This window comes from Epinephelus lanceolatus, chromosome 8 (assembly GCF_041903045.1).
Source record: "Epinephelus lanceolatus isolate andai-2023 chromosome 8, ASM4190304v1, whole genome shotgun sequence".
In the NCBI taxonomy this organism is placed as follows: Eukaryota; Metazoa; Chordata; class Actinopteri; order Perciformes; family Serranidae; genus Epinephelus; species Epinephelus lanceolatus.
Genome location: NC_135741.1, coordinates 193,638 through 209,273, shown reverse-complemented (window position 1 = coordinate 209,273; position 15,636 = coordinate 193,638). Strand labels below are relative to the sequence as shown.

At 45.4% G+C, this 15,636-nt stretch overlaps 1 protein-coding gene across 1 annotated transcript in view; it reads right to left on the bottom strand.

Annotated features, from left to right (window-relative positions):
- Positions 1-15,636, bottom strand: part of itpr3 (inositol 1,4,5-trisphosphate receptor, type 3) — a 126,312-nt gene that overhangs the window by 59,551 nt on the left and 51,125 nt on the right. The window contains exons 19-26 of the mRNA XM_078169682.1: positions 12,544-12,659; positions 12,085-12,336; positions 5,459-5,603; positions 5,208-5,352; positions 4,028-4,236; positions 3,175-3,295; positions 2,711-2,765; positions 1,690-1,855 (exon numbers count right to left, since the gene is read on the bottom strand). Coding sequence (XP_078025808.1) covers positions 1,690-1,855; positions 2,711-2,765; positions 3,175-3,295; positions 4,028-4,236; positions 5,208-5,352; positions 5,459-5,603; positions 12,085-12,336; positions 12,544-12,659 — 1,209 coding nt within the window. The remainder of the gene's footprint in view (positions 1-1,689; positions 1,856-2,710; positions 2,766-3,174; positions 3,296-4,027; positions 4,237-5,207; positions 5,353-5,458; positions 5,604-12,084; positions 12,337-12,543; positions 12,660-15,636) is intronic.

Here is a 15,636-nt window from a genome sequence, read left to right as displayed (position 1 = left end):
ACAGTACAGGAGATGGATCTAATCTTATGTCCTGTTGAGTGTTACAGAACAGTTTTAAAACTACCGCCAACTTCAAATTTGAACTTCTCTAAAAAAAGAAGGTAAGGTAAGTGTTTGATTCTGAGGATTTATTTTTCTGGACGGCCCACAGTCCACAGTTTCCTGTCACTCTGCCCCTACTGTGATCAATGACACACACATCTGTTGGGTTTTTAAAGTCTTCCATATCATCACACACAGAGACATATTTATCAAAACCCTCAGATTAATTATATCACGGTCACAAATATGAGTCAGACAGTGATGTGATCAGTCAGAAAATCATACATAATCCTGACATGACATGAAAACGGATCAGCTCTGCAGATGTCACGATGCAGCTGACCCAAGACCTCAGGCACAACAGGGGGACATCTGGATTCACCCAATGAACTGAAGGACTTTATGGACATATTGACAATGTTGACTCAGTGAAACAAGTGTTGAATCAACAGATTACACAAAATCTGTATTGCCTGAACAGGGACTTGAACCCTGGATTAAGTCTCTAGGGCTCTACCGAAGGACCTACCCGGTGTTCTTCGATGTAACGTCAGGACAACAAAATGTCTCCAACTTTACAAACTAAGTGACTGTGAGCTGGGTCGGCCATTAGTTTAGTGAAGAGGCTGTCGGATAGTTCTCTACCATCATCAGAACATCACGTAAGGAAATATCCCTTATAATAACCACATCAAGTGTTAATTATAAATAAGTGTTGTTCACGTGTTGATGGACAGTTGTTAGCTAACACTTGCTAAACTGTTAGCATCATTCTTCTTCTGGTGTTTTGGTGAAAACGCTTCAGGTCCAGGGTCCAGAGGACCTCCGGTAGAGCTTCAATCAGTGAGTACAACACTGAGCTCTGCAGACACCATACACACCAGACTCATCACCTTGACCGTCACATCCAAAGTCTGATGTGACAAAACAGTCAGACAGTACCAAAACTGAGACACTCAGTCCGTCTCCAGTCACAGTGTAGTGGAGCTACAGTCCCAGCTGGACGAGGACATCTAACTGGCCTACTGTCCTTGTCCCAGTATACAAGCACGGGAGGGGAATCCATTTATTGGGCCAAGTATGTGCGACTCCTCTACGATAGGTGGAGATATGCCCCCTTTCAGCTTGTTAGTATTGAACCTTTTCCTGTTGACCTATTACGTCACAGACCAAACAATGGACAAACAAGTTAGCTACGGTTAGCTAGCAGCTAACTGCTACCATGGTGGACAACTTTACAGCTCTGTACATTTGGTCCGTCCAAAAAGTCACGGCTCTGGATGTAGATTTCTCCATGTTGTTACCGGCTTCTTCTTCTCTTACACATTTAATGCTATTGGACTTCCGGGTCAAAGCCCGGGGCGGAAACTGTGGAGCATGCTCAGAGCGCCTCGGCCAGTTTGGGTCTGATTGACTGTATACATGCAGGAGTCACATGATCTGGGTGTGTTAGTCCCACTGTGACAGTCAGAAGATTCTGTGGAAAGTGAAGTGACGTCACTTGAAATCAGGCCAGTTTATGATGCTCGCCGCTTTTGCCATTCTGTTTCCTGCTTCAGCTTTTGTGTCTAAGCACTTTGACATGGATTATGGTTGTGTGTGTGTGTGTGTGTGTGTGTGGGTGTGTGTGTGAGTGTGTGTGTGTACCTGTTTGAAGGTGTGCAGCACTTCCTGTCTCTGGCTGAAGTGTCTGAAGAGCAGCTGCAGAGCTCCAGACACCAGAGGAGGGTAGTCGTGCATCGTGAGGTGGATCAGCACTCGCAGGAACATCCGACCGCCTTCATCGTCCACCTCCAGGATACTGTTCCCCTTACTGTACAGACATACACACACACACACACACACACACACACGGACACACACGGTCACACACACACACACACACACACGGACACATTATGTTTATGTAACAGTTAGTTCAGACTGAGTGATCTGATTGGACAGGAGACATTCAGTGAGTGCTGATATACATACGCATGTATCTGACACATTAAGAGTGGTCATGTGACCACCAATAACCTTTGACTTAAATACTGAATGGTCAAAAAAGGACGAAGGGATGGAGCCTGAATACTTGACTGTAAATCTGCAGGTGTGATCACGTGACATCAGGTGACGCATGCTGATGAAGCTGTTAACTCATCATCATCATCATCACACGTGCTCCACCACAGAGACCGTCAGACTGATGTCACACAGATGAAGCTACATGACACACAGCAGCTGCTCTGAGGTGACGTGTCGACCTACACAGATGTTAGTTAATGTGCAGGAATGTTTGTGTTGCTTAGCAACAGTCCAGTCCACTTGCAGAACTATTTGTGTGGGCGGAGCCATATAAATCATTAAATAAACAAACAATCAGAAGCTGTTGTCACTTTTTACTGTTGATAAATGAAGCCTGTAGAGCTGTGGTATAACAGTGATGTCACACTGGAGGCGGAGCTGTTGGACTGAAGATCAGGCCTGACGATCTTCATCACTCGGTCTGTGGCCTCGTGTCTACAACTGAATCACAGCTATGATGACGTACAAGACAACAGCGCCACCTCCAGGGTGATGATTAAATATCTGCTTCTTAAAATCAGTTCATGTTCAACAGTGACTCAGTTTGTAATGAATGAATGAATCCGTCAGTGTCACGTCTGTGTGCAGCGTCACCACGTACCCGACTCCAAACATGGCCTCCGCCTGCTCCCCGATGTGCTGCAGGTTGATGGTGGCTGAGGGACAAACACACAGAGGGTTAATAAACAACAGGACTACGTTCACACACACACACACACACACAGGTGTGTATGAGTTGAAATGATTCATGTCAACAGACATGAAACAGAGACACATGGTGTGAACACTGCCTCCACGTTTAATCTCTCTAACATAAGTGTTTCTACCTGTGGTTTCCATGGTGACGGGGACATCTGACAGCGTTGGGAGGAGCAACAACACAAACACTTACTAAACTCTGCAGGATGTGTGTTACAGTAGATCACACACTCACGTAGATGTTTTTAAAAAGTCATATCTAAATAAATAGTTTATTTTTCTTTTTTCAAATCAGTTTTCATCAGAGACAGTGAGAGCAGCACAGACTGGTTGTTATACTCTGTTCGTGTGTGTGTGTGTGTGTACCTGCGTGCTCCATGTTGGTGGTGGCGTCAGCGTCGGCCATGGGATACACATCCACAAACTCCTTCTTAAAGACGGACAGCAGAAAGGAGAGGCGGTAATCCAAACGGACGTTCAGGATGAACTGATGAAGAGGAGGAGGAGGAGGAGGACAAGATGGACAGGTCACAGCTCAACAACACGTTTTAACATCAACTAAACACAGGGTCGACTGTGGAGACATCACTAAACCAGCACAAACCCTCCTCTGATGGTGCGACTCAGAGCAACAGGAAGTCAGCCTGGGTTTAACGCCAATCAGTGACTGAACTGTGAACTACGACCTCTGCGAAGATCAAACGATGACACGAGACCCAAGAAGATTTTTCAGTGCCCGTTACTGACAAAAGAGACAGTTTGAACCAAAGACAAAAAAAAAATCTGTCTACAAAACAGATTTCAGTCTTTAATTCAGACCCAAACACAATCTGTGGATTTTATAATTGTTCTCAGTGTTTGATCCAAAATGAGAATCTGGTTCTTCTCTGCTCTTTGACATGAAAACGTCATGTGTTCACACTGAATCTCACAGGTTCATATCATCAGTGATTCAAGGTGATATATCAAAGTTTAGTTCTCTCAGTATGAAGTTGTGTTCAGTGTCTGAATCACAGACTCTGTCCTCAGGATGAAACAGGAAGTGCCTGGAAGTTTTATTTTGAAGTGTCCTGTAGCGTTGTCAGCAGTGTAGCTTCATTTAATAATAAGTTCAGTAAAATGTTTTGTGGCTAACAGACAGTAGAGGGGGCAGAATATCACTTCACTATGATCTTAATGCTAAATAAACTCGTCTCTGACAGACTGAATTACCAGATACCTGTAATATCTCCAGGATCTTCAGCTTGGTATCCATCACCGTCAGGTCCATCTTATCAATACTGTCTTTACTGCCTCTCTGCGGGTCAAGCACGAGTCCCGCCGCCGCCCCTCGGGCTCCTCCACCTCCAAATATGGACTGCTTCCTGTTGAGGACCATGGTGGACATCATCTGACCCATCCCGTGGATGGAGCGCTTCACGTTCTTCCCTTCAGATGGGGAACAGAGGAGCAAAGGTCTACGTTATTAACCTGACACAGATCAGACGCTGAGGCATCATCATCATCATCATCTGAAGTCACGTGAAGATTCTCAGTCATCAGACACGTACGGTGACAAACTGAAGCAAACGCAGAGTGAGCTTCGGTTTGATTCACATGTGCTGACCTAAGGAGGTCCCACAGAGGTATGACCGCTTCATTATCATCCTCCTGCCATCACCTCTCAGGTGCTTTCACATTAATTAATTTCAATAATCTGACTTTAACGACTCGCACAAGCTGTCTCCTGACATGACGTCATCAGACCTTACCTGCTTTTTTAACCTCCTAAGCTTCCTACGCCTGCCAGCTGTCCCTTTCATGCAGACATAAATTCAGCACCTGAAAGTGAGATGACTCCCCCTCTCTGAGATCGTACCTTTCATACAGAATGGTGAGGTGGAATAATGTGACTTTCTCACATTGAACAGGTGGTGTGACGACGCTCCAGTAATAAACCTGACTTACTGATCAACAGAAACAGAGAAAATTATAAATAACAGAATGTAAATCATAAATCTGACATGAGCCAAAGTACAGGTGATGACACAGAGCAGGAGAACTACTGAGCAGAAGTCTGACCTGCTGAAGTTCAGCAGAGGAACCAGAAAAGCAAAACATATCATCCTTATAAAAAAAAACACTGAGCTCTGTCAAAGTAAGACAGTGTTTTATCAGACAGAAAGTTCAGCTTTTAGCAACTCATTTAAAGTTTTCTAATCAGACCCCATTTGGAAGTTTTCATCAGATAAGTTTTTACTGACTCCAGTGACAGTAAAGAAAATATCTTTCAGCCAACGAAGCTTTAAACATGAGACACACCAGGTTTTAGCAGTCGTCAGCACTGATCAACAGCGTGAGAATAAACCAGACCTGTGTTTGCTGGTTTAGGCGAACAGGAGCCGGAGCAGAGACAGTACCTGATCCATCATCATGGAATAACATCCCGGCGTATCCAGGGTTGGGTCTGCAGTCAATGATTCCTAGCAGGGTCCTGGTGAGTCGGAGCAACTCAAAGAAACTGTAGAAACCAAAGTAAATCAAATGTCTGGCCAAACTCACCACCTGAGGACAGAGAGGACAGAGAGGACAGAGAGGACACAAAGGACGTGATCACAGGACTGAAGGACTGAGACAGCTTTACATTAGGACAGGAAGTAAAGGGACCAACCTCATAGGTGAGCTTGTTTTTCTCCTCATTGTGGAACGGCAGCTCGTCGTTCAGGACGTTGTTGAGATATTCCTCCATGAATGCCATTGTGTTGGAGAAACGGTTCTTCTTGTTGTCTCTGCTGTCGTCCATGTTGGAGTCGTAACTGAGGATCACACACATCACAACACATTAAGTACAGTAAGTAAGAACCAGCTGCAAACTTGGTCGACTCTGTGATTCAAGAACGTCTGATCTGGTTGAACCTTTTATTCTGTGATTAACGGAGCATCTCCCTGCACATCACAGATTCTCTACACCAACCTTCATCATGTTTCTGCAGACAGGATTATTAACCAACAAACTTCTGCCAGGAGAAGAAGAAGGAGAAGGTTCCTCTGGAGGAACCGATCAACTGAAGTGACCTGAGCTGTGAAAACTATAAAATGTATGTCAGCCAACACTTTCCCCTGGACTGGACAAGGGTAGACCTGATTTGGGTGTCCTTATAAACCAGGCCTCAAAGACTTGTGGACATAATAGACATGTTGCTGAGGGCTGCACATATTCACATGTCATTCATGACCACAAGCAGACTGTGGACCTCCTGCAGAGCACTACTGATAATATTATCACCTGAACAGGGACTTGAACCCTCTAGAGTGAATACATGCAGCTGTGCATATTCAGATCAACCAGCCCTAACATGCTGTTTATTACGTCAAAATATGGAAGAGTGAAACACAGCTTGTGTCAGGACTCTGGTGGCAGACCTGTTGAACTTTGTGAACACAGCCTCCATCTTTCATTCCTTGAACCACCTTCTTAGAAATATGATGTGTATCATGATTCTTACACATATCCAAAAACTTTCAATCCAACTTGGCATCTGTGGGACATAGCAGTGTTGAGGCTGTGTTCCAAAATGTTTAAAAGTGGCTAACAAAGGCTAACCTGGTTACAACTGGTACTACTAACAACATCTTGATTTTCCAACTTGTTGTGATGGGACTCAGGTGTGACGTCATTCCCAGCTCCGACCTCCCAGGTCAATGGAACGAAGCATTTCTCCTTCCCAACAGAAATATGAGCTTTTCTTCTGGGCATGAATCTCTACCCCTGCAAACTGTTGGCTGGTTGGTTTGTACACAACGTATCCATGACAACGGAGCTGACCGTCAACAGGCAAGTGGCCGGGTGTCAGCTATGCAGACTTCCAGGAGATATTTCTCAAAATTATCACTGTGGATCTCCTAAAGACCTCCATGATCTTATCCACGATCTTATCCATGATCTTATCCACAAGATAACCTTGAGGAAATCTAAACAAAAGCGTCCCAGTGACAGAGTTTTGGATGTAACGCAAATGTTCCAGGGAAGTCTCCAAGTGTCCAAATCAACAATATACACAAGACACAAGCAGACTTCCGGCAGACCTCCGTTAAAGGGTTTTTTTTGGGGAGTTTTTCCTTATCTGCTGCGAGGATCATAAGGCCAGAGGGATGTCGTATGCTGTAAAGCCCTGTGAGGCAAATTGTGATTTGTGATATTGGGCTTTATAAATAAAATTGATTGATTGAATGATTGAATGACAACAATAATGATCATCACAGACACATCAGAAAACAAACTTATCACCTGAACAAGGACCCTGGACCCTCAGATTTAAAGTCTGACGTTATACTGACTGAGCTAGCCAGGCTTCAAGAAGAGTATCATAGGGAGAAGACCATCACCCAAAATGATTTAAGCCATGAAAACCATAAAACCTTTGTCCATTACCGCCTCCTTCTGGACTGGAGGAGGACAGACCCTGATTTACATGCAGACTGTAGGATGGGTTGTATCAGATCTCTGATCTGACCAACAAAAACACATAAATGTGGCTGATACACAACTCATTTATGACCATGAGAAGACTGAGGACCTCCTGTAGACAAACTCTAACTGCATCACTCTTGGCAGAAAACCACTCACTTTTCATATTTAACAAATCCATCATGTAAACAACAGAGCAGGTGCAGACACACCTGGCTTTTAAAGGGATTTGGAGAAGACGCCCCGATTGGGTGAATTCATGTTACACCCAAAACACTGCTGTGAATACAAACCCTTTGGGCCTTACTTTGCTCCCAGCTTATGTGTCATTTAACTAGTAAAAGTGGAGTTGAAGACTCCCTGCATGCAGCTGCTCCATGCTCTGTGGTCCATGATCTATACATTGTCTAAACTGAGTCCTGGATGTGTTCAGACCTGCACCAACACACAGCTCATTTAGGACCACATGCAGACTGAGGACCTCCATGAATAACGGCAACAGTGATCATCTCAGACTCTTCACACAGCAGACTTATAGCCTGAGCAGAGACTTGAACCCTGGACCCCTGGAATGTTGCTGACCCTGATTTACATGTAGACTGGTAAAAACCAAGTCAGGATACAATCAGACATCTGATGTGGCCAAAAAAGACACATACAGTACAGGCCAAAAGTTTGGACACACCTTCTCATTCAATGCGTTTTCTTTCTTTTCATGACTATTTACATTGTAGATTCTCACTGAAGGCATCAAAACTATGAATGAACACATGTGGAGTTATGTACTTAACAAAAAAAGGTGAAATAACTGAAAAAAAATAACTGACTGTGGAGGCCAGGTCATCTGCCGCAGCACTCCATCACTCTCCTTCTTGGTCAAATAGCCCTTACACAGCCTGGAGGTGTGTTTGGGGTCATTGTCCTGTTGAAAAATAAATGATCGTCCAACTAAACGCAAACCGGATGGGATGGCATGTCGCTGCGGGATGCTGTGGTAGCCATGCTGGTTCAGTGTGCCTTCAATTTTGAATAAATCCCCAACAGTGTCACCAGCAAAACACCCCCACACCATCACACCTCCTCCTCCATGCTTCACAGTGGGAACCAGGCATGTGGAATCCATCCGTTCACCTTTTCTGCGTCTCACAAAGACACGGCGGTTGGAACCAAAGATCTCAAATTTGGACTCATCAGACCAAAGCACAGATTTCCACTGGTCTAATGTCCATTCCTTGTGTTTCTTGGCCCAAACAAATCTCTTCTGCTTGTTGCCTCTCCTTAGCAGTGGTTTCCTAGCAGCTATTTGACCATGAAGGCCTGATTGGCGCAGTCTCCTCTTAACAGTTGTTCTAGAGATGGGTCTGCTGCTAGAACTCTGTGTGGCATTCATCTGGTCTCTGATCTGAGCTGCTGTTAACTTGCGATTTCTGAGGCTGGTGACTCGGATGAACTTATCCTCAGAAGCAGAGGTGACTCTTGGTCTTCCTTTCCTGGGTCGGTCCTCATGTGTGCCAGTTTCGTTGTAGCGCTTGATGGTTTTTGCGACTCCACTTGGGGACACATTTAAAGTTTTTGCAATTTTCCGGACTGACTGACCTTCATTTCTTAAAGTAATGATGGCCACTCGTTTTTCTTTAGTTAGCTGATTGGTTCTAATATGAATTTTAACAGTTGTCCAATAGGGCTGTCGGCTGTGTATTAACCTGACTTCTGCACAACACAACTGATGGTCCCAACCCCATTGATAAAGCAAGAAATTCCACTAATTAACCCTGATAAGGCACACCTGTGAAGTGGAAACCATTTCAGGTGACTACCTCTTGAAGCTCATGGAGAGAATGCCAAGAGTGTGCAAAGCAGTAATCAGAGCAAAGGGTGGCTATTTTGAAGAAACTAGAATATAAAACATGTTTTCAGTTATTTCACCTTTTTTTGTTAAGTACATAACTCCACATGTGTTCATTCATAGTTTTTATGCCTTCAGTGAGAATCTACAATGTAAATAGTCATGAAAATAAAGAAAACGCATTGAATGAGAAGGTGTGTCCAAACTTTTGGCCTGTACTGTATATGTGGCTATGTGTAATTAACAATGTTCTCATAAACAGGGCCTCAAAGACTTGACATAACAAAATGCAATCTGCTTAGAAGGTGCTGAGGGTGCATGAATGCACAGCTCCTTCATGCCACAAGCAGACTGTGGACCTCCTGCAGACCTCCATGAATAGTGACCATGAGGGGCATCAAACATGTCCCACATTAAAACCTGAACCCTGGACCCTCAGATCAAAAGTCTTATGCTCTACTGATTAACTACCCAGGCTTCGTGGAATCAATCAATCAATTTTATGTATAAAGCCCAATATCACAAATCACAATTTGCCTCACAGGGCTTTACAGCATACGACATCCCTCTGTCCTTATGACCCTCACAGCTGATCAGGAAAAACTCCCCAAAAAAACCCTTTAACAGGGAAAAAAAATGGTAGAAACCTCAGGAAGAGCAACTGAGGAGGGATCCCTCTTCCAGGACGGACAGACGTGCAATAGATGTCGTACAGAACAGATCAGCATAATAAATTAACAGTAATCTGTATGACACAATGAGACAGAGAGAGAGAGAGAGAGAGAGAGAGAGAGACAGAGAGAGAGAGAGAGACAGACAGAGAGAGAGAGAGAGAGAGAGAGAGAGAGAGAGAGAGAGAGAGAGACAGAGAGAGAGAGAGAGAGACAGAGACAGAGACAGAGAGAGAGAGAGAGATGCAGGTAATGACAGTAGCTTACAACAACATTATTGAAAGTAATAATATTATAGTTATAGTTCTGGCTACTGTGGTACAATATGTTGAAAGTATGTATTAATATCAGACAGTATACTTGTGTGACAATAGTCATATGTGTATAATAACAGTAGAAGTATGACTAATGACTAATGATGGCAGCAGCAGCAGGAGGCATCTGGCAGGACCACGGCAGCAGCACAACCACACACGTCACGCTGTCCAGGCACCGCTGTGATATGAGTTAATCTGAGAGACAGTGGAGCACAAAGGCTCCGGAAGCTGTCCTCTGGAGGACTTCAGGACCTGACAACATCTGAGACAATGAAAACCATAAAACTTCAGTCCATCACCACCTCCTCGTGATTTGCATGTAGACTCATATTCCAGTTTACATGCAACTGTGCATATTCAGATTAACGAGCCCTAACATGCTGTTTATTACGTCAAAATATGGGGCCTCTTTGTCACATTCTTTAGGTCATTCCTGAGCAGTTTTTATGTTGTGACATGGTTCATTGTCCCACTGGGGAGAGTCTGTCTGTGCATCTGTCTGTGTGGACGCCCTCAGGTACCAGTCTAATCAGTGTTGACAAGGTAATCAGTGTTGTTTTCTTCATCTATCAGTGGTTTTAATAGCTGACTGGTGTCTGTGGCTGAGTTCAAATGACCTTGCCCTAATTCACAGGACTCAAAGACCCAAAGACATGTTGCATGAGATTTCTGATCTGACCAACAGAGACACATAAATGTGGCTGATACACAACTCATGACTCAAAAAGACTGAGGAGCTCCTGTAGACAAACTCTAACTCATCACTCTCAGCAGAACTTCTCATGTTTGCTAAACCCATCATGTAAACAGCAGAGCAGGTGCAGACACACCTGGCTTTTAAAGGGATTTGGAGAAGACACTCTGATTGGGTGAATTCATGTTACACCCAAAACACTGCTGTGAATACAAATGTTTTGCTGCCTTGGGCCTTACTCAGTGTGGTGAACTAGTAAAAGTGGAGTTGAACACTCCCTGCAGGCAGCTGCTCCATGCTCTGTGGACCATAAGCTATACATTGTTTAAACTGAGTCCTGGATGTGTTCAGACCTGCACCAACACACAGCTCATTTAGGACCACATGCAGACTGTGGACCTCCATGAATAACGACAACAGTGATCATCTCAGACTCTTCACACAGCAGACTTATAGCCTGAGCAGAGACTTGAACCCTGGACCCCCAGACTGAGGGCCTGGGGCTCTACCGACTCAGTCCTCTGCAGGAGGGCAGACCTTGAATTGTATGTGCCCTGTCAAACCAAGATAGGTTGCAAACTGATTTCTGACCTTGCAAAAAGAGGAACATATACTGTGTGTGGATACATGTCAATGACAGCGTCCTCCTAAATCGGGCTTCAAAGACATTTGGATGTAACAGGCACACTGCAGAGAAGTCAGAAAGTGCAGCAGCCGGCCAAAATTCACCTCTCATTCATAACCAGAAGCAGACTGTGGACCTCCTGCAGAGCTACTTGAATGACAGTGAGCACTGCAGGTGATTTTATCGCCTGAACAGTCTCAAAGACCTTTGGACTTGGACTACAGGCATGTTCCCACTGGAAGTCTGAAGCTTGGTCAAACGGCAAATCCAATCACAGCCTCATGCAGACTGTGGATGTTCTGCAAGTTAATACTCTTGTGAAGCCTGGGCAGCTCAGTCAATACAGCATCAGACTTTTAATCTGAGCATCCAGGGCTCAAGTCCCTGATTACAGGACATGTGTGATGCTGACTGTTGTTATCAATCATGAAGCTCTGCAGGACGTCCACAGTCTGCTCCTGGTCATTAATGACATGTGAATATGTGCAGTTCTCGGCATCTGTTACATCCACAGCTCTTTGTGACCTGTTTATGAGGACGCTGTCATTCAGAGTCGTCTTCTTGTTTTCAAACTAAATTACAGTCGAAGTCTGTCCAGAAACTCCAGTTCAGGCAGGATAAAAACAAACTTCAACAATACCCAGAATGCACTGCTGCAGTATTAAAATCTACCAACTCTTTGATGGTGATGGACGTGGGGATCTCGGTCCAGAGGCGGGCGAACTTCACAGGTGTGACCAGCTCCTGAGGGTCTCGGTCTACGTGTGCGTGGAGCATGAGGCGGCAGAAGGACGCCCGCAGGTCAAAGGGCAGCGTTTCGTCCATCATACACAGGAAGATCAGCTCCACGTCCAGCTGCTTGGAGATCTCGTCTATGGCCAGATACTGACGGTCCAGACACATCCGGGCAAACAGCTTCAGCTGGTACCTGAGGGCATCCACACAGACAGACAGACAGACAGACAGACAGACAGACGGATGGATGGACAGACAGGCAGACAGACAGACAGACGGATGGACGGATGGACAGACTCTGTGAGCTGTGATTTCTTTTGTTGGAGTTAATTTACAATAAACTGAAAGTTAACAGTTTCATGTTCATGACATCATCTCTGGACAGCAGCTGTGTGTCTACCTGTAGTAGGTGAGGACGTTCTCATCGTGAGCGTTTCCTTGTCTCGCCTCCTGAGCCAGCTGTCTGATGCTCTTCTCCTGTCTCTCATTGGTCTTATCTGTCCATACCAGCCACACCTGCAGCGAGAGACGAGGACAAAATCAAACTGATGAGACAGAGACGACCACCTGCAGCTTCATGTGGTGAAGGTGAAGACACTGTCTTTGTCCGCTGTGTTTCACCCTGCATGTTAACTGTACTGAGTGTGTGCATCAGGTGCTTCCCCAACAGCAAACCGTGGATGACAAGGGACGTCAAACATCTGCTGCAGGGAAGAATTACAGCCTTCAGGTCTGGCAACAGGGACCTGTACAGTGCTGCCAGGTCCAACCTGAAGAGAGGCATCAAGGCAGCCAAGGAGGACTACAGCGAGGGAAACCCACAGAAGGCATGGCAAGGTATTCAGCACCTGATCTAATATAAATACAGCAAAGACACCTCCACCACCTCCAGTGACTCTTTGGCAGAGGAACTGAATCCCTTTTTTGCCCGCTTCGAGGTGACTGATACAGCCAGTGGGAACCTGCTGCCTCCAGCCTCAGACAGCCTGGTGCTTACTGTGAGCACAGAGGACGTCAGGAGGGTGCTCTGAGGTGTTAACTCCAGCAGAGCTGCTGGTCCTGATGGCAGCCCGGGGAGGGCACTTAGAGAGTGCGCCGACCGGCTGGCAGAGGTATTCAGCAAAATCTTTAACCCCTGTCTGTCTACATGCACTGTCCCCAAATGCTTTTAATCTGCCACTTTAGTTCCTGTCCCCAAGAAATAATCCATCAACAGCCTCAGTGACTTCAGACCAGTAGCTCTCTCAGCCCAGAACATCATTGGTACACAGTTGCAGCACTTGAGGACTTGTACAAAAGCAGCTGTCTCCGCAGGGCCACAAACATAATTAAGGACTCTTCCCACCCAGGACACCAACACCTCACGCTGCTGCCCTCTGGAAGGTGATACAGATCTATGATAGGCTTGTGCCGATTTCCGGTTTAACCGGTTCAGTCCGGTTTAAGAGCTCCACCCGGTTTAAAGCCATATTTGGTAATCCTGTTCAGAAACACTTTTTGTTATACTGGGTGAAATGGTCCTTCATCCTGAGAGTAGTCAATACATAATGTGTTCAGAAAAGGAATGAAAAAAATCTGATCTCTGTTGCAGCTGCAGGCCTGTAAAAACTCTGACCAATCCCTGCCCCTCGGTGCGAGTGGAAAGAACCAATCAGATGCCTTCATGTCTCATCCTTATATATTGCTCTGGCCCTGCCCACGCCCCCTCTGTCCCTCCCTCCTCCCTGCGTGCACTCATCACGTGTCACCGTTGCCGGAAATATTCAGCACACTCCTCAGCAGAAATACTGAGTTAGCAGGAGTTTGCCGAACAATGGCAGAGAAAATGCAGCCAAAAGTACCACTTCCAGCTTTACTTGTAAAGGCTTGCCCCACTAAACAGGCTGAGAAAAGAAAGTTAGAGGCAGAAAAGGCTGCTACGAAAAAGACTTTGGATAAAGCCAGAGGACAAACCAGAGTCAACAACGGTGCAGCTTTTGAACGGTGGAGACAACTGAGGGAGCTGAAGGGCCTGCAAAGTGATGCAGAGGTTGCTGTTAGAGGTGGGATACCCGACCGAAGCCCGACGGGTCCCTTCGGGACCCAACAGATCGGGACGGGTTCAGGTAGTATTCTAGAAGTGGCGGTCGGGCCGGGTCGGGTTCGGCGGCCTATTTTCTATATGTTTTTCCCCTCTATTTTCCATTCAGAGCTGGGATTTCCGTTTTTAAGATTCGCTTGAGGGCACCTGAATGCACCACAGCCTTTTAGGGACCCTCTGCACCGAAAAGGGCTGCTTTTGACTTTGAAGACTGGGAAAATCTACCCCTGGATAACAGTATCGATGAAGTGGAACTGTATGCAACACAGAATCACGTCAAGACGAACGAGAGGGATCTTTTGGGCTGGTGGCGAGAACACCAAAACACCTATCCCAAGCTAAGTGTCCTGGCTCGCGGCATATTGGCTATCCCAGCTAGCAGCAGCGCAAGTGAGCGCAATTTCAGTGCTGCAGTGGACGCTATCCTCTTCCTTCATAGCTCCAAGTAAACCATGATGGTTGGATGTAAATAGTTCAGTTAAACGGCTAAGTTACAGCTTCAAGTTCAAGACTGGGTTCGAGTTAACAACGCTTCAAAATGAGTTCAGCAAGAGACAATGGACTTCAATCATTAATGGTAAGACATATTTTTTTAATATTTATCACTTCTGAATGCTGATAATGTGTAATGTGTTAGGTGTAGGCTACACCTGCTGTGGTGTTATACAGCAAACACCTGCTGTTGTCCTGTTTTGTTTCACCTTCACCCGCCGTGGTGATTGTTGTAACGTTAATATCAAGGTTACATGATAAACATGATGTGGTGCTGCTGTTTTCGCCTTCACCCGCCGTGGTGATATTGGCTTAATATTTGGCATCTGCCGTGGTGCTTTTGTACATTATTATCCCTGGCATTTACATTCTTTTTTTTTTTTCTATAAAACCTTGTAAGAGTGCCTGATTGGTGCCACGTATGTGAGGAATCATGTCATATTTTCATGTCGGAAATGACTCGTTTTTTGGCTTTATGGCAAGCATGGCAGTATTATTTTATTTTGCTGTATGTTGCGCATCTGCTTATATAAGTCGGGCTCGGTCGGGTCGGTAATAATTTTGGTCGGGTCGGTCAGTACCAAGTCGGGTTTGGTCGGGTAACAGTCTGAGAATCTCAGCCCGACCCCACCTCTAGTTGCTGTCTTTCTGTTGGACAAGTAATTATTTGTTTGCTTCGGGGGGATTTGTTATTTTCGTGGAATATGTAATGTTAGCCAACTTAGCTACTTTTGTAGCTCGTATTAGCCCAATGCTAACATTAGCTTCTCTGTCGGTGTACTGCAGGATGCGCGTTCAAGTTTGTGGGGGCGTGGCTTTGGACGGAGCACTGACGGGAGGGGGAGGAGGGTGGTGGAGCTGAGAGGAGGTGCCGCTTTCAAATCTTGCTAGCTCTCCAACATTACCAACTATGGCTTTAAT